The sequence below is a fragment of the Camelina sativa genome, chromosome 2 (assembly GCF_000633955.1).
Source record: "Camelina sativa cultivar DH55 chromosome 2, Cs, whole genome shotgun sequence".
In the NCBI taxonomy this organism is placed as follows: Eukaryota; Viridiplantae; Streptophyta; class Magnoliopsida; order Brassicales; family Brassicaceae; genus Camelina; species Camelina sativa.
The window spans coordinates 28053392-28080807 of NC_025686.1; the positions used below are offsets into that span (position 1 = coordinate 28053392).

The 27416-nt window shown below is 35.5% G+C and overlaps 7 protein-coding genes and 1 non-coding gene across 10 annotated transcripts; 5 read left to right on the forward strand and 3 right to left on the reverse strand.

Annotated features, from left to right (window-relative positions):
• Window positions 1755-3677, forward strand: LOC104743861 (homeobox-leucine zipper protein ATHB-5). The gene is made up of 3 exons (XM_010464901.2): window positions 1755-2198; window positions 2520-2932; window positions 3017-3677. Exons 1-3 carry the CDS (start codon window positions 2132-2134, stop codon window positions 3449-3451), a joined length of 915 nt encoding a protein of 304 aa, XP_010463203.1. The 5' UTR covers window positions 1755-2131; the 3' UTR covers window positions 3452-3677.
• Window positions 9876-9960, forward strand: TRNAM-CAU. The gene is given in 2 exon segments: window positions 9876-9913; window positions 9925-9960. It is a non-coding gene; the product is annotated as a tRNA-Met (tRNA).
• Window positions 12082-12808, forward strand: LOC104743872. The gene has a single exon (XM_010464909.2). The coding sequence runs from the start codon at window positions 12165-12167 to the stop codon at window positions 12657-12659; it is 495 nt and encodes a 164-aa protein (XP_010463211.1). The 5' UTR covers window positions 12082-12164; the 3' UTR covers window positions 12660-12808.
• LOC104743881 (LMBR1 domain-containing protein 2 homolog A-like) lies at window positions 12969-17967 on the reverse strand. 2 transcript variants are annotated; one of them, XM_010464918.1, is made up of 14 exons: window positions 17547-17967; window positions 16990-17078; window positions 16564-16722; window positions 16136-16349; window positions 15745-15831; window positions 15532-15671; window positions 15309-15389; window positions 15146-15210; window positions 14801-14976; window positions 14548-14678; window positions 14387-14468; window positions 14069-14282; window positions 13875-13975; window positions 12969-13796 (listed from the first exon to the last, which is right to left on the reverse strand). In XM_010464918.1, exons 1-14 carry the CDS (start codon window positions 17712-17714, stop codon window positions 13296-13298), a joined length of 2208 nt encoding a protein of 735 aa, XP_010463220.1. In that variant the 5' UTR covers window positions 17715-17967; the 3' UTR covers window positions 12969-13295. The 2 variants fall into 2 exon arrangements, with proteins under 2 accessions (XP_010463220.1, XP_010463224.1); XM_010464922.1 differs by having other exon boundaries at window positions 16564-16700; window positions 17547-17730.
• Window positions 19643-21947, forward strand: LOC104743914 (lanC-like protein GCL1). Its single transcript, XM_010464948.1, has 5 exons — window positions 19643-19966; window positions 20069-20274; window positions 20613-20724; window positions 20825-21051; window positions 21132-21947. Exons 1-5 carry the CDS (start codon window positions 19790-19792, stop codon window positions 21715-21717), a joined length of 1308 nt encoding a protein of 435 aa, XP_010463250.1. The 5' UTR covers window positions 19643-19789; the 3' UTR covers window positions 21718-21947.
• LOC104743899 (actin-related protein 2/3 complex subunit 5B-like) lies at window positions 21815-22920 on the reverse strand. 2 transcript variants are annotated; one of them, XM_010464942.1, is made up of 4 exons: window positions 22413-22920; window positions 22265-22337; window positions 22069-22169; window positions 21815-21983 (listed from the first exon to the last, which is right to left on the reverse strand). In XM_010464942.1, exons 1-4 carry the CDS (start codon window positions 22580-22582, stop codon window positions 21848-21850), a joined length of 480 nt encoding a protein of 159 aa, XP_010463244.1. In that variant the 5' UTR covers window positions 22583-22920; the 3' UTR covers window positions 21815-21847. The 2 variants fall into 2 exon arrangements, with proteins under 2 accessions (XP_010463244.1, XP_010463234.1); XM_010464932.1 differs by having other exon boundaries at window positions 22265-22920.
• LOC104743892 (ras-related protein RABA4a-like) lies at window positions 23088-24299 on the reverse strand. Its single transcript, XM_010464928.2, has 2 exons — window positions 23977-24299; window positions 23088-23673 (listed from the first exon to the last, which is right to left on the reverse strand). The coding sequence occupies exons 1-2, from the start codon at window positions 24210-24212 to the stop codon at window positions 23223-23225; spliced, it is 687 nt and encodes a 228-aa protein (XP_010463230.1). The 5' UTR covers window positions 24213-24299; the 3' UTR covers window positions 23088-23222.
• Window positions 24609-27259, forward strand: LOC104743923 (polyadenylate-binding protein 2). The gene is made up of 6 exons (XM_010464955.2): window positions 24609-24803; window positions 24938-25037; window positions 25215-25285; window positions 26456-26647; window positions 26759-26886; window positions 26978-27259. The coding sequence occupies exons 1-6, from the start codon at window positions 24681-24683 to the stop codon at window positions 27024-27026; spliced, it is 663 nt and encodes a 220-aa protein (XP_010463257.1). The 5' UTR covers window positions 24609-24680; the 3' UTR covers window positions 27027-27259.

Genomic DNA, 27416 nt, shown 5'->3' on the forward strand with positions numbered 1-27416 from the left:
AAACTACATCATACCAAACGTCTCAATAAAAATACTACATTATACTACTTGGCTTGTATGATCTGAATGCCCAAAAAACCGTGATTTTACAATAAACTCATATTGCTTCAAAATTTTGGTAGCCTCCAATTCTTTAGAATTCCCCAGAGAGACGGGCGTCAAAAAAACATATCGATCAATACATGTGAATCATTTTTTTTAAATACATATCGATCAATAAAATGTGTATAAAATTCGTTGTTAAAACGGTAACAACTTATTAACACACATAAATTGTTAAATCATAAAAGTTTCAAATGACATCACAACCACTAGATTATTATGATTATGTTTAGTTTCTTTTGCCATTTACAATTTTCACAAGCACTTTATATCATATCTAAGATTCGTATACTATAGCGAGACGGCAACATCGATATGATACCTATATGGCTATATAGACTAGTAGATTATAAATCATGTTCATTTTTAAATAATTTGCTATTTTTGCGTTATTTTATAAAATCGTCAATAACTCAATATCATATGAAAAATGTGCTTCAAAGTTTGGAAAATGTCTACAGTATATATTTGAATACCGACAGTCGGGTTGTAACTCGAGTTAACATGTCATCTAAATAAATGACAACAGAAATAGAAAAAGTTTACGAATATGAATGCCACTATAAATCTAAGTAATTTGCGTTTGGGAAAGAAAAAAAATGCTGACCCACATTTTAAAATCTTCTATGTTAAAGCAAAATCAATTTGCATGGCCAACTACTGGACCGACTTCTATTCAACTTTTTTATATAGTATTTCTTTGCGTGTATCTTCGTTATATATAACGCCCATGACCCATGTCTATATTAATTGTATTAAAATTGAATGGTTGGTCCAGTGAATTATTAATACGATTGATTATGACATTTTAATTGGAAAATATCAACTCTACTGTAGAGAGTCCATTTCAACCATATATACCTTGATATATAGACTGTTTTTTCACAGTGAATTTGGTAAATAACATATTATTATCATTTTTTTGGGACATGTTATTTTATATAATAATATATTTTTATATAGATGTGTAATCATAAGCACATACTTCTAATTAATAATTTAGAATCAGTGTAAGAAATGTCCTTTTTTGTTAAAGAAAAAAAATATGTGTAGTGAATTTATGAAGTTTTGCATTTGCAAATTCCTGATTTCTAACTCAACCCTTTTGTCCCTTTTTTTTTTTTTGTGTGTCAACAACTCAAAACCCTTATCATTGGGTGTAATTACTCTTTTCTTTAGTTAAATCACCAACAAACAAGAACTAGAAGTGAGAACGAAGTACAGAAAGCAATATTTTGGGAGTCCACATTTGTTCTTTTAGTCATATACAAAAATATACAATTAAATATCTTTTCATATATATATATGTTAAAACAATTTAATTAACAACAAATAGTTTACTACATCAAATTGAACTTTCAAAGAGAAAATAATCTAAAACATTAGTATTAGAAACAGAGGAAACATACTAAATTAGAAACCTAATGATTACGATCTAATTTAATGAATCTTAACCGGCTCCAACGTAGCCGAGCACGAGCTGAAACCTATGGGCAATATGGCATCAATTTAGATCCTGGATCAGACTCTCTCATAAGTTGCTTTTGCATTTAATTATATAATTTTTCATAAATTAAAAAATCCCCCGAAATTCTTGAAAATAACTCAAAGATATCTCTAACACTTCCCCTAGGGTTAACCTGTCGTCTTATTTAAAACCCGGAGATGGAGTGAGAAGCCATCTCTCTCTCTCTCTCTCCCTCTCTCTTACAAATTTGGATTTCTCGGGAAACACAAAAACAAAAATATAAGAACTTTGAAATCTCTCCCGAGGATGAATATATCTGGGTATTATTAGTGAATTCTCTGTTTCCATCTTGGATGGATATATAGTGTAAACACAGAGCAAAGATTCTTCTTCTTTGGAGAAGAAGCAAATGAGAGAAGAGAGAGGATCGTTTCTTCATGTATTGGTCGTATAGATAGAGATCTTTATCAATAACGATCGATCTAGGCCATTCAGTACAAACTTTGTTTCCTTTTTTTTCTTAAGCAATTTTACGATCTCAATAGTTCCCAACCAAACAAGATGAAGAGATCACGTGGAAGCTCCGATTCTTTGGTCGGTTTCTTACCAATTCGCAATTCTACAACAGGTAAAAAAAAAAAAATCTTATACTACAATTCTGAAACTGTAATTGTTATGTCTTTTGATGTTCATTAGCTGAATACTAGCTTGAAATGTACAATTACCTATAGGTATATAAGACTGATTTTTTACTAATAATTGTCTATTATTTAATAATTTAAGTAAAGATGTGTTTTTATTTATTTTTTCTGACAATTCATACTATCGAGACGTTATCCTGACAAAGGTTTGGTGATTATTCATGACATCATAAATATTCCATTATTTGATTGAAATTATCCGTTCATGGGATTGGTTTGAAGTATCCGTGATTTAATGTTTTTTTCAGACAAACAAATAAGTCCAAGACCAACAAACACCGGCTTTCTCTATTCCGGCGCCGGAGACTACTCTCAGATGTTCGACGCCTTAGACGACGACGGGAGTCTAGACGACATGGGAGGCGTTGGACACGCGTCTTCCACTGCCGCGGAGAAAAAACGGAGGTTGAGTGTAGAGCAAGTGAAAGCGTTAGAGAAGAATTTTGAGATTGATAACAAGCTAGAGCCTGAGAGGAAAGTGAAGCTGGCTCAAGAACTTGGGTTACAACCGCGACAAGTCGCGATCTGGTTTCAAAACCGCCGTGCTCGGTGGAAGACAAAGCAGCTCGAACGTGATTACGGCGTTCTTAAGTCAAACTTTGATGCACTCAAACGCAGCCGCGACTCGCTTCAACGCGATAACGATTCTCTCCTTGGACAGGTATAACCATATATTTATTTATTTAGTGTATATATATTATGAGTTTGATGATAAGCTAAACTTAGAGATGATCCAACTCTACAGATTAAAGAGCTTAGAGCAAAACTTAACGTGGATGGGGAAGAGAACGGAGTTATCAAAGCTACGGAAGCAAATCAGACGGTGATGATGGCTAATAATGAAGTCTTAGAGCTAAACCACCGTCCACCGTCACCGCCTATTCCTACGGAAGCTCCAGCTCCAACGTCGGAGCTCGCGTACGAAATGTTTAGCATTTTTCCACGGACCGAAAGCTTCAGAGAAGATCCTGCCGATAGCAGTGACTCGAGCGCGGTGTTGAACGAAGAGTATAGTCCCACGACCGTTGAAGCGGCGGGTGCAGTGGCGGCAACGACGATGGATTGTTTCAGTCAGTTCGTGAAGATGGAAGAGCATGAAGATCTGTTCAGTGGAGAGGAAGCTTGCAAGTTGTTTGCGGACAATGAACAATGGTATTGCTCCGATCAGTGGAATTCGTAAAATTTGTGGGGGTAGAATTGAAAAAATAGGAAAATTGAAGGGGTTATGTAAAAATATTTCTGAAGGTGGGAAAAATCGAATTACCCAAAATGTTGGGGTCTTTTTAGTTGTGAAAGTGGGGACATGACGCGAGAGGGTAAAAAAACCGAGAGATCACGTGCGGTTCCATGCACGTGCGGCCGTAATCTTTTCAAGGTTGAAGAGACATGACAAAAAAAAAAAAAAATTGTCTGAAATTATCGGGAATTAATAAAAATAAAATGTGACGAAATAATATTTTTTCGTCGTTTATTTTAGTATTTTTAAATAATTACTTAGGGGGTGAATCTATGAATGTGATGATAAATCATACTAAAATCTTTAACTTCCGATAATGAGCACAGTATAGTTACGACTTATTCTTTTTTTTTTTTTTTTTTCCCCTCGTTGTCTGTTCACGATCACGACTAGGCACTACTCAAAAGATTCTAAACTCTGTAGTTTACCTGACATTTTTCTTACCTTGATGTTATGTGAAAGTCATTTTACAGAAACAGAAATGTGTCTTGACTTTTGAAAAATGTTACACAATTTATTTTCTGTCATTGATTTGTTTAAGAAGTCGACATGATACGATTGCTAGTAAGAACTGATTCTCTCGAGATTACGACTTGTCTAAACTAGAGATATCGATTTGATAAGATAAATAAACCAATTAATTCCTGTTAACCCCAAAATATTATATAGTATTTCTGAATTATGATCAACAATATTTTTATTTTTAAATCTGTCAAAACTATATATTTTTTGGTTCATTACTGAGGTGTTTTTTTTTTTTTTTTTGTATTTTACTGTCAACGGTTCATTACTGAGTTTGTATAGTTTTTATTGAGAATCATTAGGTTAGTCGATTATTATTAGACGATTATAAGTTTTGAATGTTCTTTTTTGATAGGAATAAGTTCTCTTTAGATAGGAATAAGTTGTAATTAGGAAAATTTTCATAACGCTCGCCTCGTTTGTGGGTTAATGACAAACGTTAACGTAATCATAGAAAGGAAAAAATAACGTTCGAAAATATTTTCTTTTGAAAAATACTATATATATTCACAGCATAAGGACATGGAGATGAAAACATGAAAAGCCGAGCCACATAATTGGATCTCCCTAAATATCCGTGTTTGTTTCTAGCCGTTCCTTTTTCTCCTTTTGTTTACTTGCTTTTTCATTACCTAAAGCCATTTTTAATTTGCCTTTTTGCTGCAACAAAAGTCTGTATACTGTTTGTTTATTCAAATACAATGTTTCCATCCGCCGATCTCCTATATACCGTACTTCTATATTGATTAGTTAGTAACTTAATTAGTATACAAAGATAATGCTCAACTTCTAACTATTTTACTCGTGGAAGTGGAACTATGAAACGAAATTGTTATTACAAATACGAAAATAACTAAGTGGTTGCCATTTTTTCACCGGTTCAAAAAGATTATCGTACAAAAAACTGGCAGTGTAATATGTCATTTTTCGTTAATTCTTTTTGTTTTGTACCATGCACGCATTAATCACATTTTACCCCTTAGTGATATTAATTGAGAGTTTTGTGACATAGTCATTGTCATGCAACGTTACAAATGGGAACCATCCATTAACTATATAGCCCAAAGAGTCATTGTTTTCGTATTAGATTGGTGTCTATCTTCAATTTAGTTATCAGTCTTATCGGGTGATGTTGTTTTTTGTTCTATCTTTATTTTTGTTTTCTTTGTTCAACAAGTTCTTCATAATCTCTAGTACACCATCATATACTTGAAATATTAATAAGAATGAAACTGTTACAATTTAAATAAAAAAAAAAGAAGAGCAAAAATGTCAGACAAGACGAAGTGGAGAGATGGTGCACATGGGATTCTGTTGAAAGAGTTACAGAAACAAAAGATTAGTTTCAGTCAGGAAGAGGGATTTATCTCCATGCGGCGATCCCACTGGATCTCAAGACGTGTCAGCCGTACACGTGTTAGATTTTGCACGAGATCTACTTTGGTGAAGACGCAAAAGCTGTGGTAGGGGCCCATATAAAGCCCACAAGACTTTTGCGCTGTCGCTTTCAGACAAAGACATTGGTGGAGAGCCATGTGAGTAGGTCCCACTTTACATCGAACACGTCACTTTAAACGCCGTCGCGTCACCGTTTGTTTTTCTACACGTCCACCTTTCGCAGTCTCCTTTAAAAAATTGTATTTATATCTTCACGGTAATGGTTAATAATATATGCACGTGTATGTAATCATTTACCGCCGTCAAAAAAAAAAGTTTGGTCAATAAAAAAAAGTTTATTCAAAATCTTAGCTTGATTACTGAAAGTTTTACAATACACTAAGGTGTGATTGGCGACAAAAACAAAACGGTACAAATGGTACAATTTTAAGTTTTTACTAATCACAAAAATTTTACTAAAAATTTTATTAAAAAATTTATTTTCAGTTTTTTTGTACCGCTTTCATGTACAGCTATTTCTTACAGTTTTGCACTATTCCTTAAAAGCTTACAGCTCCAGCTTACAGTTTTTCTGTACAGCTTTGGATATGTTACCAATCAGACCCTACTATTTTTTTTCGTGAAACTTAACAATAGAAAAGATGTTGGCACAAAAGTAAAAAAGAGAGCAGTTAAAAATATTGGGTAAGAACTAGACTAATCCAGAGTATTTGTTTAAAAGCAGCAGCTAATTTAATAAAACTCAACTGGGATTAAGTAATATGGCAAGGAATTTCACTTAATAACAAATAATTAAAGTTTGTTCAGGTCGACTTCCACTATCTATCCTTCATCTTTTTAGCAACAAAATATACGCACTACAATCATAAAAAACATAACTAATTATGAATCGTAACTATGATTGGCTCGGCTGTCTGATAATTAATAAATTAAGGTTATAAGCCGAGGGAATAATTGATCATTAGTTTACACTTGGGGTGACATGCTCCACTCTGTCTAAACAGCGATAATGTTGTAGTTTTAGGGCATCTTTGCTCCTTTTATTTCTTTTCTTTCTTTCCCACTTTTGTTGTTCTTAGCTTATATTTGCTCTATACATCTTCTGATTTGTCTGTTTTGTTTGATTGAAGATGGAGAATGCATGCATGCATGCATGCATAACTATTGACTATTGTATTAGTTAATTACAAATTGTACACATATATCTACTTTTATTTTATCATATTGTTCCTTTTATATTGAATTGGACGCGTACTCGTAGGCATATCTATGGATGCGGCCAAAAGACAAAAGTTGTAAGGAAAAATCACCACTCTAACCGGTTGTTTATTGGAAAATCATCTGCAAATTGTGTTTATTAATACAATTATCCCTTTAATTATAGCTTTTAAATTTGATACGATTTCACCACAACAAAAAAAAAAAACTTTGATACGCCATTGTCTTAGCCTAGGTAAACGTACTTTATTGCTCGGCTCACTTATAAGATAATGAATATTTCTAACTCAATGCGATGCTTCTGTTTTGTGTCAATCAAACAAATATCATAGAAATGATAAAATATCAAATGTAATTATTGAAAGTCAGTTTTACTCTACTGTTTGTTTCATTTATGGGAGTTCCAAGTTATACTAGTCCAGTAAATCTATATTATAGTCTTTCTGAGTGATAATCATTTTTCATGACAATTTGAAGCAAATATCACTAGTAAAAATAGAGCGTACAGCCATGGACAATTCCGTAACTAAGGCTATATTTTCGTGGCTATATGACCACACAGTCACGGAAAGACACGGAAAAAAATCGTGTTTATACGATCGTGATCTAAAAAAATTCGTGTCTTTTGACATTATAACCACGTTTTTGGCACGCGTGCTTCGTAACTATGTTAGCCACGGATTTGTCAGGTAAATGTTCGTGACTTTCTCATTTAGTTTTAATAAAAATCTCATTTAGTTTTAATAAAAAAAAATTACCCATTGCAGATTAATCAAAATGATTTATTTACTAAAAAGCGAAAATAATTTTAATTATACAAAACAAATTGAAATAGAAAATAAAAATACTTCAACGGAGAAGGGTTTTGCTCTTTGCCGCTCTCTTTCTCCGCCATCTCCGGCACTCTCCTTCTGTCGCTGGATAGCTTCTTTTCTATATGCATTTCTTTCTTTGAATCCTAATAAATATTACAAAATCCAATTGTCTTTTTTGTTGAGTAAAAATTGAGAGATTTAACCTTTAAATATCGAATAGTGCTGACAGCGATGGGATCTGAGAAAAATGGTTAGATCTAAAGGTTGGATCTGAAACGAAATAGTTAGATCTGAAATAAAGATGAAAAAATGAGAGGAACAGAGAGATTTACCTTTGAGCTGGTTGATTCCAAGCTGAAGATCAAGAATTCGATGTCAAATTTCACAAACATATACAAACCTAAAAATGTTGATGATTTAAAGGGTCTGGAATTGTTGAAATAGAAAAAGCAAATACATTGAAGGAGATGAACACTAGAGAAGGAGAAGAAGGAGATGAAGAAGACGTACCGGCGGATTCAAGTCGGAGGTGTGTGAGTGACGAAGATCAGACGAAGGGAAGACAATTCTTGAAGAGGAAGAGATATGAGTGACGGCTTTATTTTTCTAAAGTGTTAAAGTCGAAGGACTTAAGGGTTTTCTTGGTTTATTAACTGTTTTTTCTTTTAATAAATTAACTAAAACAAAATAATTTTGATGTTAAATTTTCAGCTAATCCAGAAAACCCAAATATTTTGGTGCCAAACAATTCAGCTATCCCGCAAAAACCAAAATATTTGGTTACTTTTTGTTTTAGTAAAACAATTTTTTTTCCCCATAGTAAAATAGATTTATTAAAGCATTTTGGAAAGAAAAAACATGTTTTATAATTGGTAATCCGATTTTAGATTAGTAAGTTACAAAAGACACAGTTTATACAAATAGTCACGTATATATTATAACCATAATGTAGCAGAAAAAGTCACATAACAAACGAGACTATTTCGTGGCTAATTAAGCCACGATTAAATCACGAAAATGTTACATAATACATTATTTTTAATTTCGTGGCATTTTGTGACTTTTTTGTATTTAATTAGAAAAATGCCACGTAGTATCGTGACTCTTTCATGTCTATACGAGAAATTTCTACTAGTGTATATGATAGAACTCGTCTTTAATTTTGTAAATAAGAAATAAAAGTCTTACTAACTAATACAACAAGAAAACAGAAAAGTTATGGTTTTGGTACAGGGTTCGTAATATTATATCTCTGAAATAAAATTAAAATAATAAGAGAGATTCTAATTTTTGGTCGAGAATTTTGTGTAATGCCAACTTGATGCTGCCCAAGTTCCCAACCATGCATGTGCACTTACACCCCTAGGATATATGCTGTTTCCACATTTTTAATTTTAAATATTTTAGTATCGGATATATATTATACATTAATCAGAGAGCTGAAAGCCTGGAATAATAAGAAATATACTATTATATTTAGTTTTTTTTTCTTTTATATAAAGATCATGATCAGATTCTTCATATCTGTGAAATTGGTAATTAGAGTCAATTTTATCATCCGATTAATTATGTTGTGTTTCAAAATAAATTTTGAAAGACGATCATAACTATCAAGAACCAAAATCAAAAGTTTGAAAGACGAATTAAAATTATCTTTGACATTCTTTTGAAGTTGTAAAAGTTAAGTGTTGAAGAACATCTTGTTCTTTGTTTACAGATTATGAGATTAGCAACTTATAAAACATTAAAAGAAAAAAAAAAATAAAAATCAAAATCCCATAACGAGACGTTTGTAGAGATCCAGAAAGAAACAAGCTAGGCTTTTGTCATGTCACACCACCAAGAGGGACCCAAGATTCAACCGTCAGCCAAAGTTGACCACTTCTCTTCTCACGTAAGCGGCACTAATCCCATATGCCTCGGAGTTTATAAACTATACGAAGACTCTGACTCTGACTCACGCGCTCGGCTTATCCAATTTGGCCATTGATCCACCGGCTCGGCTCATATTCTTTGTATGAATGGAGCTGGATAATTCATATCCCATAATGTTATTGCTTACAAAAGAAAAAAAACTACTAGTAAACCACATATCTACCCTAATCAATTTTCCTTTTTTCGAGTGGTCGTTTATCGCTCGCTTTCTCCATCTGTGACAGTCTGATCTGATTTTAATTTAACAAGTTGGTCCATTTCTGACGAGTTGGATAACTAACCATAAAAGGCGAAATTAATGCATTAGATTCATAGAGTTTCTCGCTTATATTCTAGTGGTATACACTAACACACCCATTTGGTACCTTTTGTTTCGTGTGCCAAAAATCTTATGTACTTTTTTTGGTACCTTAAATGGGTCGGTTGTTACTGTTTTAGTGAAACAATAAATAAATGGTTACTTCGATAGACAACAACATGGGGTGGTGGCGCAGTTGGCTAGCGCGTAGGTCTCATAGCTACTGAGTGATCCTGAGGTCGAGAGTTCGAGCCTCTCTCACCCCAATAATTTTTTTTAGCTTCATTGTTTATCTCTACTTGGGCTTTTGGGCCTCCCTCAGTTACCCAAAAGGCCTTACTTGGTCGCTTAAGAACTCCTCACTAAAATTCCATGCCCATCACCATCACACAATACGATATCATGAGTAGGATCTTATGTCAACACAATCTCATACTGTAGTATTTATTTGTTCTTATTACATAAACGTAGAAACGTGAGAAGTGAAGTTGCTTTTACTGGAGTTTTTTATAGTATTGATTTTGTTGGCTTCGTCAAAACCCACGAGGTTCATAGTACATGTTTTAAATAAAGTAAGTATATGTGTAGTAAAAGGAAGGTTCAACGAATGAAAAGTGTTATTCCGGATTAGTTAGTTAATACAACAAGCAAGAGGATCTACTTTGTAATCCGATCCAAAGATAATAAAAATCACTCACTCATTCCCACGATCATGAACCGTACAAACTTCTAGATTTTCTCCTCCTCAATAGTTTTGCAATTTCCCATAAACTATGGTCGTCCTTTTTGACTACACAACTCACGTGCGCACGAAATTGAAGCATACGGCGCACCCATTCTTCAAGAAATAAAAGAAAAAAAAAACTTACAGAAACCAAAAAAGTCACGTAACAGTTTTTAGTAGTAATAAATTGAAGTTTTAATGCGCACGAGTGGGTTTGTTTTTTTGGGTACGAACGCGGTTACAACTTACAAGCGAGTCCGTGTCCGAGTACACCGGCCAACGGTCACCGTCAGATGGATACCTAACAAGTTGGTCCCATAACATGTTGAGTGTTTGTTTTTAAATCAAAACCGTCCCATAACATTTTTTTTTTTTTTTTTGCGTTTCTTTTGTTGACCCTATTAAATTTCGCGTCTTCATTGTGAAATTTGTATGAAAGTGTGAACGGGAATTGAGTTTTTATTAGTGTCACAGGCTGTGTGACTTGCTTGCTCTCTCACTTACATCACCCAATCTATAATATTCGCTGACTAACTGTACCAAAATCTACGGACGTTCCCGTTAGATTTTTATAAATTTTAATTTGGGAATATGTTTTCCTTAAAAAACGAAACAAATAAATTTAATTCAAAATATTTTAAATGAAAAAATAAGAAATACGTGTCTAATTTAAAATGATTATTATTTTTGTTTTATTAGATAAGAAACCAAAATAATTTTTTTTTTGTCAACAATCAAAATAAATTTAAAAAGCAAGAAAATCCAAATACTTTAAAGATATTAGATTAGGGGCTGTTATTGGAAAGGTGATTTCTAAATTCATATGGAATTGTAAATTTTAGAAATCAAAACAGATGGATTTTGAAATAACATGTTTTATCCTTGGATTTCAATCATTCTATTTTACACTATCAAATCCATTCAAATCCATATAAAACATAATGTGAAATTTGAAATCCAAAAACAAATCATTAAATGAATAACAAGGGATTTTAAAAAGTATTTGTAAATGACAGAACCAATAATACATGATTTTGATAAGTATTTTAAAATCAATGATTGAATAACACATGATTTTTGTTTGGATTTCCAAATCCATCAAAATCATACATCCAATAACCCCCCTAAATTCCAAATTTAGTTGGATCTTGTCATAAATTTAGTTGAAACTAATAGTAAAATAAACAATATATAGATTTTTCATCAATTAAGAAGAAGAAAAAAAACTATGATTATATATGGCTAAATATCTATTGTTTACATTTTTTCTGTTCCCAGTTAATTTTATGATTAATATGATAATCATTTTCTTAAGTTTTGACAAACAAGAAATTAACTAAAGATTTTATATGGCAAAATATCTATTGTTTAGATTTTTTTTTTTTTGTTGTTCCCAGTTATTTTCTGTATTAATATAATAATCATGATCTTAAGTTTGACAAAAAAAGAAAGTAAAAAAAAACAATCATTTTCTATATTAATCATATATTATCGACGTAAAACGAAATAGAGAAAACAGTCGTTAACACGTCAGATATGTTTCTTCTAAGAAAGCCCTGTCAACATAGAGCCAAACCTCTTTATATATACCGACGTTGAAATCCACGTGGCAATATTTCACACGTAGGTACACACGTGCGTGTGCCTGTTTATATATATATATATAACAAACCACAACATTAAACCACACACACACATCATCATCATATAGAGACGAACGAACGAACCAGAAAAAAGAAGAAGAAAATGGAATGCAGAAAACACAACCACCATGGAAGCAAAGGAGTTTGCCCAACTTGTTTACGAGATAAACTCTCTCGGTTACCTAACACGACGTCGTACTACATCGTTCATCGATCCGATGATCGATCTACTTCCTCAACAACCGTTTCGTCTTCTCCGTCGTCACCGGCGGTGAAAGATCATCATCGGAGAGCTGGTTCGATGTCTATGTCTTTCGCTGTGAGGGAAGCGTTGAGTGGTAATCTAATCGAAGCTTTAGGTGGAGGAGGGTTGAAGAAAAGCAGATCTATGGCGCATGTTCCCAGGGATTATAATAATAATACTGTTAGGGATTCGACGACGAAGAAGAAGACGATCAAGGAGAAGTTGAAATCTACGACGGTTAAGAAGACTGGGTTTTGGACTAAGTTGCTTCATCTCAAAGGCAAAGGCGTTGCTGCTTCCGCCGCCACCGACGTCGTCGGTGGATTGGTTTCTTCACGTCAACGAGTTTATTAAATGACCCCCCAATTTTAGTCTTTTTTTTTCTTTCTGAAATTTTATTTTTGATGTGTACAGTTTACAGATAAAGAAAGTGAAATGGTGGAAAATTTAATGAAAGTGATTTTCTGATAATACGTAGAAATAATATACATTCGTATTACAAATTTGAAATTGACCAAAGATATATATATATATATACAACAAAGGTACGATGAACTTTCCTGTGATTTGATTTGAACAACCAATCAGTGATTTTGATCATTATCCTAAACTTGCGTGTTGTATATAAAGTCATATTAACAATTTGGCATCACAGCAGCCATGGAGTTTAAAATCAACAAAACGTTCTAATATTTTTCAGGCAATTTGTTCATTATATATAAACCGATAAATTTATGTATAAGTATACTATGTAACTAACAGTGAGCATACTACAACACAAAAAATATGGCCCTTTCCGACTCTTGGATGTTCCGTTATGAGATTCGTAACATTCAAATTAGCTTTTCATCAGTTTCTTGTAATGTTGTTTCTATACTATGGGTGACCAAATCTGGTGCTTGCTTTGCTTTGCTTTTCTTTCACTCGGCCTTTTCTTGGGTTTAAACGCAGAGTCTTTTCAAATTTTCACAACCACTATCTTCTTCATGGTCAAACCTCATCATCGTCATCGAGATAGTGTCCGTGTTCTACAGACCGGTTTTTCAGTCTCTGGAATATCTCATCTAGTGATTGTGGCACTGATGAAGTCACTACTCTGCTTGTGCTGGTTAGTGTTGTTGTTTCTGGTCCCTGTCTTAGTGGAAGAAACTTCTTGGTTGCTACATTCTCTTTAAAACTCTGGATTCCTTGTTTCATGTTTCGCCATGTGGAAGCCAAACGAGACGATGGCTCTCCTGATCCTTCACCATTACTACTTGGACCTGAACTGTCTGTTTCCAGTAAGGACACTTTAGCTGAAGCCATGTTCTCTGGCTTTTTGATAGAAGATGGCGAGTGTTTGTTCTGTTGTTCTCTAATGGCTGCATATTTGTTTGTGATTGCTTCTCTGGCTGATCCGTATTTACGGGACATATCATCTTTCGATGAACTTCCTTTCACTGTGTCTATGTCATAGCTCGACGACATCTTCATTTCAACAGACGAATTTTCCTGCAAAAGACTTAGTCAGGCGTTGGAACAAAAAACACTATGAGCTCTGCTTTTATATGTTATCGGTTTACTACTTACAGAGAAATTGCTTCCTGGTTCAATGTCAACATCGTTGAAGTTCCTTGCTAATGGAAGAACATGCTCGCCGACTTTTTGCCCTTCTTCGAGCCATGTTCGTTCTAAGGATTGGAAAAGAAAGGGGATTGAATCCAAACACGAGTTATTATTAGTCAAATATCAATGCAGAAAAAAATCACTATGGTTTTTTTTACCTTTTTTAAGAATCATTACCCCCGAAGGATCAAACCCGTCTGTATCCTCGCTCTCTGTTTGAAATCTAAATCTTTTCCAGCTACCAAAGTAATTAAATATGCGATCAAAGAAATTGCTTGCAACTAGCAATGTGTAGATAACCATTATGAGCGGATATATTTCATTGAACCGTTGCCCAAAGACCGGGACAGCATCATCGATTCTACCCATTTTCTGCAGAAACAAATGAAAAACATTGCAAAGAAGCTCAGTTATGGCATAAAATTTAAAGACTTCTAAGACGACGAAATGCGCAAAGGAAGAGACAGAAAAAATACCTTCTCAAATATAGTCTCGGAATGAAGTTGAATGAGATTAATAAAATTGTAAGATATTGGTGGCGCATATCGAGCAATCATCCTGAAGAGATACATAAAAACCATTTATAAGCATGTGAAATTCTTTATCTAAAAAAAAGGATCGTTCGATATTCACTTACGAGCAAATCATAAGTAGATTCACAGAACTTGTTTGTCGAGGAGTCAAGGAATAAATCATCAGCATCCCAATTTTAAAAAGTGAATAGTATGTACAGACGCACATATACACCAAAGGTACAAAAGCAAATGCCTGAAAGCAAAGTGATCGGGATTCAAGAAGTCAGTTGAAACAATTTGCTGATATATAAGGTAACAAGATATGACGCGCTCCATCAAAGCGAGAATTGAACCAAAATGTAAAGTACAATATACCTGCACTAGCAGTTCATCGGATTTGACAGAGCTAATAAGTATTGAGAAGAGGGACAAGTCCAGTTTACTAAGAAGGAGAGTTGCCTCTGCTAAAAGAATTGCAGCAGACATAATCCCCATAACTACTGCCAACACCATCTGAATTTGTTTCTTCAATATACACCTCCACATAAATTCTGCCAATAGTAATAATGTACATAAGTATTCTCATGCAATCGACAACTCTACTCAGGGTTGATTTCATTCTTTCTATTCTGTTCTTTTCAAAGTGGGAACTTTCCACCTCAGTAACACGTTCAGTAGGTTTACAGAGCAAATAAGTACAAATGTATTTGAATAGTTTACCGAATGTGTCGAGAAAATTCCCCATATTTCCAGTTCGAGTAGCTCTGAAGCTCGAAATGTATTTCCTGAAATACGGTTTAAAAAAAGCTGCGTAAGGTGAAAGGTATCATAAACTTGTTTAAAATAACTGACGGAAGAGAGATGAAATGATCGAAAATCTGACCATCCAGTTGCATCACGGCGTTCATAATTCTTCATTGTGTCTTCAAGAACAAGGGCCTCGGTAACGTAAGTTAGATACTCACTGCAAACAGCCCATAGTGAGACATTACTAGAGATTTCGAAATAAAACAGCTGCAACTTAGTCTATTAATGGAACAAGTTTCCTAACAAAGTATTATAAGAAGTTAAGACAGGGCCTCTACCCTCTAGAAAGTTCTCCATACCTTTTATATCTGTAATATTCATCCTTGGCATTTCGAAGGTGTCGCCTTAACGTTGCCATCGATTTCTCATCTGTGTCATAGTCCATATCATTTTCACCCAACTGACCACCTTGTGGCTTAAATGATGGGTCTTCCCTGAACTGTATAATATATCATCAATAAAACTGGAGAAGTTCTAGTCACAATATAAGGATTTTGGGAGGTAGAAGTTACCATTTTAGCCAGCATAGCATCTATAACATTCATGTATGGTCTCATAGGATCACGCTTGGACATTTGAGTTGAAGTCGCTTGAGCAACCTAGCAAGGCAATAGTTAGGGGGTGATAAACAGTCTGACAAGAACACAACACATGTCACAATTTCTGGAGGGAGCACAGTGTAAAGTTATTTGAATTGCTAAAAACTCAGGGTACTTAACTACGTGAAGAAATTTACTTAGTTTACTTTAGATACAAAGTCTGCTAAATGGAATATTTCTTTATATCTTAAATTGCCCCAATGAGGATCTCATGAACTCTGATATATAAACGAAGTTCTTAGTTAAGAGGGTATATTTAATAAGAAAATGAGGAAAAAAACTTGTTTAACCCAGATAAACTTACTACAATCGCATTTGAAAGTTCTTGATGGGCATTATCAAGTTTCACAGCAATTTTGGCAATTTTGTGAGAGAGAACTTTTTGGCGGGTGGTCCAGTCTGCATTCTTCCAAAGGGTCTTAGGTATTTCGCTCAAGCCAAAGCCAAGAAGAAATGCACCAGTCACCAGCCCAAAAGTATTTGAACATGCCATAGCATAACCCAAAATGCTTCCTGTCCTGTTAACATACAAGAACGCCTCAGTCAAATAATCCAGGAACGAATGTAACTTTCACACTAGAAAAAAAAGATTGGGCACCAGATATTCTAAACCCAGTGAGCCATATATCATCTATTGCTAGACGATGAGCAATTGAGTTGCAACACTAATGACAAAAGCAAGAGATACAAATCCGATATATAAGTATATTCAACCATGAAGGAACATTTTACCAGTTCCTGTGCATCATGATGAGAAGGATAAGACCGAGAAGACCAATGAATCCCAGAACTAGATAGAAAACTAAGTTGACATGTACGCTAGTCTTCAATCTCTCTGACACTGTAAAGTCTCCAGCATCTTCAAAACCCTGAATAAGGGGCACCACTGCCCTGTTTAGAGGTAACATAGTTTAATATAAATGTACAATACATAGATTGTTAGGGCAACCAAAAAAAATTTACACCTAAAAGATAACAACCATACAGATAAAAGTGATTTGACATACATGGGACACATACTGACAGATTAACTAAGGTATTTTTTTTTCAAAAATAATCTGGTTTTACCACCTAATATTGGATCTGATCAGGAAAAATTGTACTGTAAAAGGCATGCGTCAGAGAAAAAGGCACTGAAAAATTCAACCAGTTTCATACCAGGTGAGTAGAAACGTACTCCAGTATGACCAACTCCATAAGAAGGAAATGGCGCCATTCTCAGGATGATCAGGTTGCAGAGATAGTGTCTGCAGAACAGAAGAAGACAAATTTGAAATGCCTTGTTCGCCTAAGTTTTGTTCAAATCCAAATCAAACATGGCAAACCGAAATCTAGCTACCATTGTTTCATATATCTTGCACTAAACGATGAAGCTTTCCGAATAATATTCCTCAGTAGCTCTCACCATGAGAAACCTAAGCTTACTACTACCCCTAAATTGAGTTTTGTTAACCCCCAGATCAGCTAAGACTTCAAGCCTTAAAAACCTTCAGTGAGTCTTTCAAACTCTTACAACATTTAACTACCAGTTTCAAATTACTATAAGCCGTATTCAGAAGCCACATTCTTCAGCTAAATCTTAATCCTACGTATGAAACTTTAAGGCAAACCACACGATTCAATTGCAAATCAAGCAAATAAGTCCTGGTAAAGACCAATTCGATCAGAATCGCGCACTAGTCCGAAATTGAAAACGAAACTTGGGGTGTACCTACCGTCCAAATGTCGGCAGGAGCGAGGATGATAACGGAGACGGAGCAGAACCAGGTGTATCCAACGGTGATAAGAACGTAACGAGGAATCTCCGGTCCGGCGAAGTATCGGAGCGTGGAAACAACTAATCCAAGGGTTAGAGGCAACGAGATCAGATAGAAAACCCACATCTCTCCCTCTCTCGATGCAGTAGACTCAATCAACTATCAACGGAAAAGATAAAAACAACCGGAGCTTTTTCAAAGGCCGGCCGCGAGATCGCTCGACCTGTCTGTGTGTATGTTGTTAGCGCGTGAGAGAAACGCGCCGTTGAGAGGAAGGTCTCTCTCTCTCTTGTTGTTGTTGTTCCGTTTTCGTTTTTTTTTTCTTCGTCTTTCAGGTTGTTGGTTCGATCTCGGTTCGGTTCATCGACGAAGAAGAAGAAGAAGTAAACAGCTTTTAGGGAAACGTAAATAAATATTTAACTTCGTTGAGAAGAATTAGTCCGATTAATAATAAATAATTTTATCTTTTAAAATTGTACTCTTTTAAGATTAAATAATTTCAACCAACAAATCTAAATTAATAGTATCATTTTTTATCCGTTATGAAAGATACGCCGGATTTAATGATAATCTGATTTTTCTAAAGTCATTAAATAATGTCATTTGTTGTTTTCTGAAGGAACATACAATTTTTATATTCTTTTTTGTGATCATGCTGCGCATTTTCGCAGTTTTTTTAATGAAAAAAATATGTTTTTTTCTTGCTTTTTATAATTTAATTATTAATTAGTGGTATCTTTAAAAAAAAAACTAACTTCATTATTAATTCAGTAGAAGATAATTTCAACAAAGTTTATGCCTCTAGGAATTGGGCTGCACTTACTAAGCCCTCCTAACCTGTGATATTGATAGTTAGAAACTGGGCCTGACTAAAACCTAACATCCAAGATACTTTGATGTTATCAATATTGGCCTGGTTACACCTATATCCAACATCCAAGATACTGTAGTTTTTATGTTATGGTTTTTGATTAATAGAAAATACAATATCGTTTGTTAGTTTGGTTTTGGTATAAACACTTTAAATATCCGCGTGAAGAAATAAATGTAACGTGATTCACGTTTTTCCAAACGTGTTGCTGTTGCCAGGTCAGCGCAAATCTACTTGATTCATGTCCGATATTGTGACTTGTATCCAACAAATGTCTAATTCATTCGTAAATTGACAAGATTCACTTTTATATACGCGTTCCCACTTACCTATTTAAAATTAGTACTTCATTTATTCGTTCATCAACTAAAGCATCAAAGATTGTCAGATTCCTATTACTCTTTTAATCCCTCTGATTAAGATAGTCAACCAAATCTCTGCACTGTATTCCTGGTTTATAAAAAGTAAAAGACATTTCAACATCGACCGTTCGTACTCTATCCGTCCATATTTCCTTTTGCCATATCCAACGGCAAATTGATGATAGAATAGAGCCTACCGACAAGATCATCATGACACGTTTAGGTTTTGTCTACCGGTTAACACCGTCCAATCCATGACTCATATCCAGCAACCAGAGAATCCTATACCGTAAACCCCACTTCCCATTTCCCTTTGTTTCTTGGTACTTTAACAGTACTATCACTTTTATTTTTCAAGATGCCATAGTAATTGATTTAAGTACTAGTAGTGGGATCCATCATCCATAGCTAAAATGCACAAAACTACCAAACACGTGTGGAACTAAAATCTTACTGAACTGATGAAAGTACCTAACATTAAAACTAAATCCGGACTTTCAACTTTTTTTTTTTCAAAAGTCAAAACTGAAAGTCATTAGATATTTATAGTTACACGAAATTATATATACCAAACTCAATAATATCAAAATTTATTTATGAAGTTTATACATAATCTAAACTATAAAGAGGATTGAGCAACTCTTTTAGACAGTTCCAGAAAAAAAGAATTTAGGTATAATTGCACAAATAGTTAATTGATTTAAAATTTGAAAATTGTAAAATAAGAAAAATATATTATTATATACTATTAAATTTGGGCTGGATATTATATAATAACACTAGTGAATAAAAAACGAAAAAAGAGAGAACATTTCTCGAATAAAACTAAGGGCAGATACACTCTATAAATAGCGGCTGTTATAAAACATCTTATAATTATATAACTAAATATAGCGTCCGTATTTGATTCTCTTTGAGATATCAAGATCAAGAGTGAGAGTGAGAGAGAGAGAGAGAGAGAGAGAGCTATGTCGTCGTCGGCGGTTGAGTTTATGGCGGAGCAGCGGAGATGCAACGACGATGGCAACGGCGGAGAGACGGTAAAGAAAGACGAACTTGGTCATTTCCTTTCCGAACCGTCGGCTCCAACAATTTCTATCCCAACGGAATCTTTCCTCAGAGCAGCAACGTTACTCAAGAACCAGGTGCGTAAGATAAGGACGTGACGCCTCACACGGCTAACGTAAGCCAGATCCCCGTACGTTGGCTCATTAATCATATATGTTTCTTGGTCGATGTATATCTAGGTTGTGGAGGCCACGTGGAAAGGCGGTGTCGAAGCTCTTGCCCCTGGTGGTTCGGGTCCGGTGCTGGATCCGACTGTGTACACAGGACTACTAGGCACAGCGTTCACCTGCTTGAAGTCGTACGAAGTCACGAGGAACCATCAAGATCTGCTAACTTGCGCAGAGATAATCGACAGGTGTGCTAACGTTGCACGTGCCACGACCAGGTGAAAAATATCTTCGCCACTAAGTTCCTTAGCCGAGTAAACATCAAATAAATAAAGTAAAAATAACCAAAAATGTAATCTAATCACTTTGAAGAATATTTTGAAAATAAAATTCGAATAACTTGCCTGACAGAAAAAAACACATAGGCAGATCGAGTAGCATTAATACAAAGATGTCACTTTTATCCAATTATTGTCGTCTATAACAGTATGATTCACTACCATGAAAAGTATGTAAATCTTCAATCTATGAAATAATAATATCTACACACTCGTTCAAAATTGTGAATTGTCGTTTTCTAACTAATAATTAGATTTTATATAATGCTCATGAATAGGCACGTGACGTTTTTATGTGGAAGAGGAGGAGTTTATGCGCTTGGTGCAATCGTAGCCAATTACAGAGGAGACCAATCAAAACGTGACCACTACCTTGGTCTTTTTCTTGAGGTTCAAATCTTTTTTTACTTTTTACTATAGATTCACTGCTTTGATCCAACGTGAGATTTGGTCTAGTGGACTTTCTAAATTATGCTTTTCTTACAAGCAGCTCGCAGAAGAGAGAGAGTTACCGGCAGGGCCAGAGGAAGGAGGATTTGGGATGTCATATGACCTTCTCTATGGAAGAGCGGGTTTCCTTTGGGGTGCTCTGTTCCTAAACCGATATCTCGGTGAAGGCACTGTTCCTGACCATCTCTTATCACCCATCGTTGCAGCTATCTTAGCCGGTGGACGAGTTGGAGCCGCAGATCATGAAGCTTGTCCTCTGTTATACAGGTTTGTGCAATATAGCTAGTGTGGTTCCTGTTTTGGTTTAGTAGGAAATATATCTTAGTTTTTTTGTGGCTTTTTATTAGGTTTCACGGGACTCGATTTTGGGGTGCGGCAAACGGATTAGCTGGAATCTTGTACGTGTTGCTACATTTTCCTTTATCGGAAGAGGATGTAAAGGATGTTCAAGGGACGTTGAGGTATATGATGAGTAATAGGTTCCCGAACAGCGGAAACTACCCGTGCAGCGAAGGTAACCCGAGGGATAAGTTGGTCCAATGGGCTCATGGAGCAACCGGCATGGCCATTACTTTGGCTAAAGCATCTCAGGTGTTTCCAAGGGAAAGGGATTTCCGAGAAGCAGCCATTGAAGCAGGAGAAGTAGTGTGGAAGAGTGGCTTGGTGAAGAAGGTAGGTTTAGCTGATGGAGTTGCTGGTAACGCCTATGCTTTCTTGTCGCTTTATCGGTTAACAGGAGATGTTGTATACGAAGAGAGAGCAAAAGCATTCGCGAGTTACTTGTGTCATGATGCAAGAGATCTCTTGGATATGTCAAGGCAAGAAGAAGCAGAACATGATTATTCTCTTTTCCGGGGACTAGCTGGACCAGTATGTCTATGGTTCGATCTTGTGTCACCCGTAGATTCTAAGTTTCCTGGTTATGAGATATGATTTAGATAAAACTGTTGGTTCCATTATCTTGTGAAACGATCTTTAGGTTCCCCGGTTTATTCCTTTTTCTATTATCTAACATTCTTGCAAAAGAAGAATAAAAGTAGCATGAAAAGATCAGCTTAGTGGTTTAAACGGTGTTGGTAGTATCACTAAGACAACGGAGAATGCAACCGAGACCAGCTCTCTCTGTTAGTTTCTCGTGAATCATCAAACACTGGTCGCATGTAGATTCGTCTCCAGTCGAAAGGCCTCTATACAAGTACCTGATCCACAACATTCAAGCAAAAACAAGAATGAATAAAACTGACTTCCTCATGTAGCTAGCTAAAGCTAGGTTGAGGGGCTTACTTCATGAGAATGTCGTAATACTCGGCACCAAGAGCATTCAACATTCCGTCGATATCCCTTATCGCCATGATAACTTTGTGCACAACTATCCAGTTAGCTGACTACAATTTTCACCAATTGAGAAACAACCATTTATCAAAAAATTACATCATCTTTTTGGTCAGGAACAATAAAAAAGTGAGGGAAACAGAGAGACCTTGCAACGTTCATCGAGAGTTTTGGGAGGCGAATCATCGAGAGCTGTTTTCAGAGCTTCGATATGTTTGTAACTGGACAAACAAAGTAAACTATTAAAGGTCTTCTGAGAAAAGTAAGAAAAAACAAAAGAAAATCTAGGGTTATACTGTTTGAGTAAGCTCTCTATCTTTTGCGATTTGGTTTCGATCATCGCGATTATTGCCTCTGCATTATCAGCTTCAACAACTTCTGATGCTCCAGCCATTTTGGATCTCTCCTTCTCTAACCCCTCCAGCAAATTTATCTGAAACATAATCAACTCATGTAAATTCTTCATTCAAATCGAAAACTTGCTGCATAAGGAAACACAGAGGATTTGAATTACTAATCAAAGGGAAGGCAATGCACAGCTTGTCAAGCCAATAAAAAAAAGGCAAAAGAGACGTAATGATCACGAGAATTCAATTATACTCAGATGGTACACAGCTTCAGATCAGATCAGAATCCAGAAATGTCAGGATCAAACCATACATGGATCGACGAAGGATTCGAAAGCTTACGTGAAATGAAAGAGAATCAAGCGATCGAGCTACCGATACAGAGGGTTTCTCAGAATTGTGATACCAATTAAAGATCGGACGCTACAGTTTTTAATTGTAACTTTTTTTTTTTTCTCTGGGTGTAGTAACAAGAGAAGTGGAAAAGCTGTTATGCTGGTACATAATTGTAATAAATGAAAAAATGAACATATACAAGTCCGTGATTGCAAAATAAAACCAAGTTAATCAAATTAAGGTCCAATTTGACCTTTTAAGATAAGTTTTCAATACTCAAAGCCCCCATAAAAAAACTGCTAATCAAGCAACAAAACGAATCACACAACTCTGTATTAGGAGAAACAATCCCAACCAGAGTCTTACAAATATCTATATATATATATTGTCAAGTAAAAAATCCAAGAATCGATTTGGGTTTATCTAAGAGTTACAACACATGTTACTCTTCGTTGTTGGTATCACTTGACCAGGACCAGGAACAATATCAATCTTCTTACCAGCAAGAGACCCAGGATTACCATTCTCTTGATCTTCACTCGCGGCAAGACTTTTCTTGTTCACAATGTTAAAGATCTCAGTCAAAACCGTGGAGAAAGCACTCTCGACATTGGTTGCGTTAAACGCAGATGTCTCCAAGAAGAACAAACCTTCTTTCTCTGCAAATTCTTTAGCATCTTCAGTAGGTATAGCTCGTTGATCAACAAGATCTGACTTGTTACCAATAAGGATGATCACAATGTTCTTATCTGCATGAGCACGCAATTCTTCTAACCATCTTGGGATATGATCAAAGGTTTGACGTCTTGTTATATCATAAACCAACATCGCCCCAACCGCTCCTCTGTAATATGCACTCGTTACCGCTCTGTATCTGTTTTATACCAAAACCACACATATATACAGATAGAAAGCTTATGATAAGCATATGATTAAGGCATTAAATGTGGTGATTAAGCTTAAGTTTCTAATTTTGTACCAATCATACAACTATGGAAGCTGGTTTAGTCTACTTACTCTACACATAATTTGAAATCCAAATCTCATAATTTGTTTCTTAATTACTACTTTAGATCGATCCTAAACTAAACTATCATCTATCATCGGATCGAGATCTACGTTCAGAAGTAGCTAAAAAGAGTTCCGGAGAGAGAGAGAGAGAGATCGGAGAATATACCGTTCTTGGCCGGCGGTATCCCAGATCTGAGCCTTAACGCTCTTGTGATCAATAACAAGCGTCCTAGTCTGAAACTCAACGCCGATGGTGGCTTTAGAATCCAAACTGAACTCGTCTCTCGCATATCTCGCCAGTATCTGAGATTTCCCAACCGCTGAATCGCCGATTAGTACCACTTTGAACACGTAATCAATCTTCTGCGACGGATCTCCGTATCCTCCTCCTCCACTCGTCATCTTCGCTTTGAATTTTGAATCCTCTGTTTCAAAAGCTTTTACAGAAAAGTGAGCTTTTGAAGTTTTAAACGCAGAGAGAGAGAGAGATCTTGATACACTCGTTGTCGTTGTCAACTATTTAGTCAATATTAATTGATGACGTGTTTAATTTAATAACCGTTGGATTTAGCCGGCTCGAATCTAGGGGCTGATCTGACAGAGACGACAATTATCTCCTCCCTCTGCAAGCAAGGCGCATGTTTTTTGGTGATGACGTCATCAATAAGGTAAGTTCGGATCTTAAAACTGGGCCATAGGCCCATTAGTTTATGATAAATGGCCCGGATTGATGATGATTACGTGTCGCTATCCGAATTGACCAAAAAGTGCCCTAAGCGTTTTTTTGTTCTCAGGGAAATAGAAAAAGCAAAAGCAAACGTTGCGACGGAGAGAGAGAGAGAGAGAGAGAGAGAGAGAGAAGAGAGTACGATGGAGGAAGAGGAGCACGAGGTTTACGGGGGAGAAATTCCCGACGTCGGCGAAATGGATGGTGATATGGACGCTCCTAATCCCGATTTGGATATGGCTGCTGCTGATGATGATGCGGTTAAGGTTGTCCTGCTACGCTCTTTTTTTTTTTTTTCTCTCTTTACTGTTTCGTTCAGCTTAATCTGATTGATCATCTCGATTGATTTTTTTTGTAATCGCGTGTATATATGTTTGATTGGTGCTTTAATACATACTAGGAGTTGGATGAGATGAAGAAACGATTGAAGGAGATGGAGGATGAGGCTGCTGCTCTGCGTGAGATGCAGGCTAAGGTCGAGAAGGAAATGGGAGGTCAAGGTATTCGTCTCTTTGTTCACTAGAATTCGGTGCTTTGATTTCATTCACCGTCGTCGCTAGGTTTTTCTAATCGTTAGTTATGGTGTTTGGATCTATCTTTAAATTCTAAGAACTGTGAATTAAGTTATGTTATGCTGTTGTTGATTAAAGTGTTTTTGTTCAATTTTGATATTCCAGATCCTGCTAGTATTGCAGCAAATCAAGCAGGCAAAGAGGAGGTTGATGCTCGATCAGTTTTTGTTGGCAATGTAAGAACGAACGCTTATGTTTATACTTAGTTCTGTTGTTGAGTCATATAGCTTCTGTTTGGTTCCATGATTTTTATGTCTTTTTGATCTAAAATGTTCATTCTTCTAGACTTTGAATACTTTTTCATTATGGATGTTGGCTTTTATTATAGTACGCCTGTGAAGTCTATGATCTGATTCTGTCCTGTTCTTGATCCATGAATAAATTCGCGACATGGAATGTCATCAAATTTTGTTCACATAGTGTGTTATGAAGTAGGTGAATATATCACTAGTTAACTATGAATTTTGGTGTAATGTCACACATATTTGTTGCTATTGCTTGCACTAGATGTCAGTGATATCATTAGTGATAACTCTGCTAGTTATGTTAGTATACACATCTTCAATGGGAGATTTTCACGTTGACGAAATCAACGATATGTTGTTAGTTTACACATCTTCAATGGGAGATAATCACGTTGACGAAATCAACGATATGTTGTTAGTTTACACATCTTCTGTTAATCTACATCTTCTTCAATCTATAAATCAAATTTCATATGTTTATTGATTAGTCTGTTCAATTTTGAGGATGTCTGTAGTTTTTGTTTTTTGGCGTTCAGTTTTACTTTTCTTATGATTTTTCTTACTACAATCGCAGGATTGTTCTCATTCTTGAAGTTCTTATTTGCTCTGGGTTGTCAATTAGGTTTCGTGGGGTCATTACATTTTTCCTTTTATAGACTTGCAAAAGATCTGTTCTGTTTTGTTGTGGAACATGATGAAAAAAGCTATAAAAAAAATGCAAAAAGAATTGAAAAAAAAGCTATAAGAAAAAAGAATAAAAGAAAAGAAGTCAGTACGTTTTACTGTTTTAGAGCATTAGGAAATGTAGAAAAGGAAAAATGTCATGACTCTGAAGGAAAAAAAGAGATATCTGGAGAGGGGATAATGTTTGAGTGAAGGATTTTACAATCCATCCTCGAGAAGATAGCCTCTGAAGAGCTGAATCAAGATGGCGGATGCTTTCTAGTCAAGGCTCATAGCTGCTATCAGCAGCAGACTTTGTTGAGTTTCTTGTTTGCCGAACTTGTTAATTTGATGGATTACTCTGTGTGTGCGCAGTGAAAGACGCCATGGGTTTATGCTTGTTTGCTATATATTATAACTGCATATCTCACTGTGCAGGTTGATTACGCTTGTACTCCCGAAGAAGTGCAGCAGCATTTCCAAACATGTGGCACTGTCCATCGGGTGACCATTTTAACAGACAAATTCGGGCAGCCAAAGGGATTTGCTTATGTAGAATTTGTCGAAGTCGAAGCTGTTCAAGAGGCTCTACAACTGAATGAATCAGAGTTACATGGTCGTCAATTGAAGGTATATATTAATATGATCTTACTATACCATCATCAAACCAAACACTTTTATAATGGGAAAATAGCTTTACGTTTTCATTATTTTCTCATCTGTGGCTTGAATAAATTTCAGGTCATGCAAAAGAGAACAAACGTTCCTGGATTGAAACAGTTCCGTGGTAGAAGATTCAATCCGTACATGGGTTACCGGTTCCGCAGACCTTTCATGCCTCCTTACATGTATTCCCCATATGGATATGGGTAAGTTGGACTTAAAACCAAGACATATATTGATATGGGTTACACAGCTTTCTCCACTTCTCACTTTTTTAATTTTTTTTTGTATTTCCAGAAAAGCTCCTAGGTTCAGAAGGCCGATGCGTTACATGCCGTACCAATAAAAGCCGTCATGGTTAAGGATAGAGCGGATTAGCTATTTTGGGAGCGGAGGATGCATGTATGGGTTAATTACCCATCCTTTATTGAGCTTTCTATATGACTCTGGCCCTTTCGCCTTTAGAACTTTGCTCGTAAACATTTTGGAAACTTGACTGGTATTATAAGTTTCATATCGTTTTGATATGAATCATATGATTGGATTAAGTGTCACTTATATAATGCCTGTGATTGTTGACTCCGTTGACTATTTAAGGTCAAAATATGAGTTGACTTATTGATTTTGTGTAAACCATTATTAAGCAATGATTTAGTTAGTTTAATGTCCATCCGGCGCATTTTATCTAGGTTAATGCTACTATGCGCCCAGTTTCAGGTTCTCTTTTGATGAGGAC

Bases quoted from the DNA above. Each gene is read 5' to 3' on its own strand.
- LOC104743872 (XM_010464909.2), top strand. From the start codon at position 12,165: ATGGAATGCAGAAAACACAACCACCATGGAAGCAAAGGAGTTTGCCCA.
- LOC104743899 (XM_010464932.1), bottom strand. From the start codon at position 22,582: ATGAAGAATTTACATGAGTTGATTATGTTTCAGATAAATTTGCTGGAG. The intron at 22,170-22,264 runs GTCTCTCTGTTT...TGAAAATTGTAG, and splicing joins CTCTCGATGAACGTTGCAAG to TCAGCTAACTGGATAGTTGT. The intron at 21,984-22,068 runs GTAAGCCCCTCA...GTTGTGGATCAG, and splicing joins TATTACGACATTCTCATGAA to GTACTTGTATAGAGGCCTTT.
- LOC104743861 (XM_010464901.2), top strand. From the start codon at position 2,132: ATGAAGAGATCACGTGGAAGCTCCGATTCTTTGGTCGGTTTCTTACCA. The intron at 2,199-2,519 runs GTAAAAAAAAAA...TGTTTTTTTCAG, and splicing joins AATTCGCAATTCTACAACAG to ACAAACAAATAAGTCCAAGA. The intron at 2,933-3,016 runs GTATAACCATAT...CCAACTCTACAG, and splicing joins ACGATTCTCTCCTTGGACAG to ATTAAAGAGCTTAGAGCAAA.
- LOC104743881 (XM_010464918.1), bottom strand. From the start codon at position 17,714: ATGTGGGTTTTCTATCTGATCTCGTTGCCTCTAACCCTTGGATTAGTT. The intron at 15,211-15,308 runs GTCAGATTTTCG...ACCGTATTTCAG, and splicing joins CGCCGTGATGCAACTGGATG to GAAATACATTTCGAGCTTCA. The intron at 14,977-15,145 runs GTAAACTATTCA...TACTATTGGCAG, and splicing joins GAATTTTCTCGACACATTCG to AATTTATGTGGAGGTGTATA.
- LOC104743923 (XM_010464955.2), top strand. From the start codon at position 24,681: ATGGAGGAAGAGGAGCACGAGGTTTACGGGGGAGAAATTCCCGACGTC. The intron at 25,038-25,214 runs GTATTCGTCTCT...TTGATATTCCAG, and splicing joins GAAGGAAATGGGAGGTCAAG to ATCCTGCTAGTATTGCAGCA. The intron at 26,887-26,977 runs GTAAGTTGGACT...TTGTATTTCCAG, and splicing joins TATTCCCCATATGGATATGG to AAAAGCTCCTAGGTTCAGAA.
- LOC104743914 (XM_010464948.1), top strand. From the start codon at position 19,790: ATGTCGTCGTCGGCGGTTGAGTTTATGGCGGAGCAGCGGAGATGCAAC. The intron at 20,275-20,612 runs GTGAAAAATATC...GCTCATGAATAG, and splicing joins GTTGCACGTGCCACGACCAG to GCACGTGACGTTTTTATGTG. The intron at 21,052-21,131 runs GTTTGTGCAATA...GCTTTTTATTAG, and splicing joins GCTTGTCCTCTGTTATACAG to GTTTCACGGGACTCGATTTT.
- LOC104743892 (XM_010464928.2), bottom strand. From the start codon at position 24,212: ATGACGAGTGGAGGAGGAGGATACGGAGATCCGTCGCAGAAGATTGAT. The intron at 23,674-23,976 runs GTATATTCTCCG...GGTATAAAACAG, and splicing joins GATACCGCCGGCCAAGAACG to ATACAGAGCGGTAACGAGTG.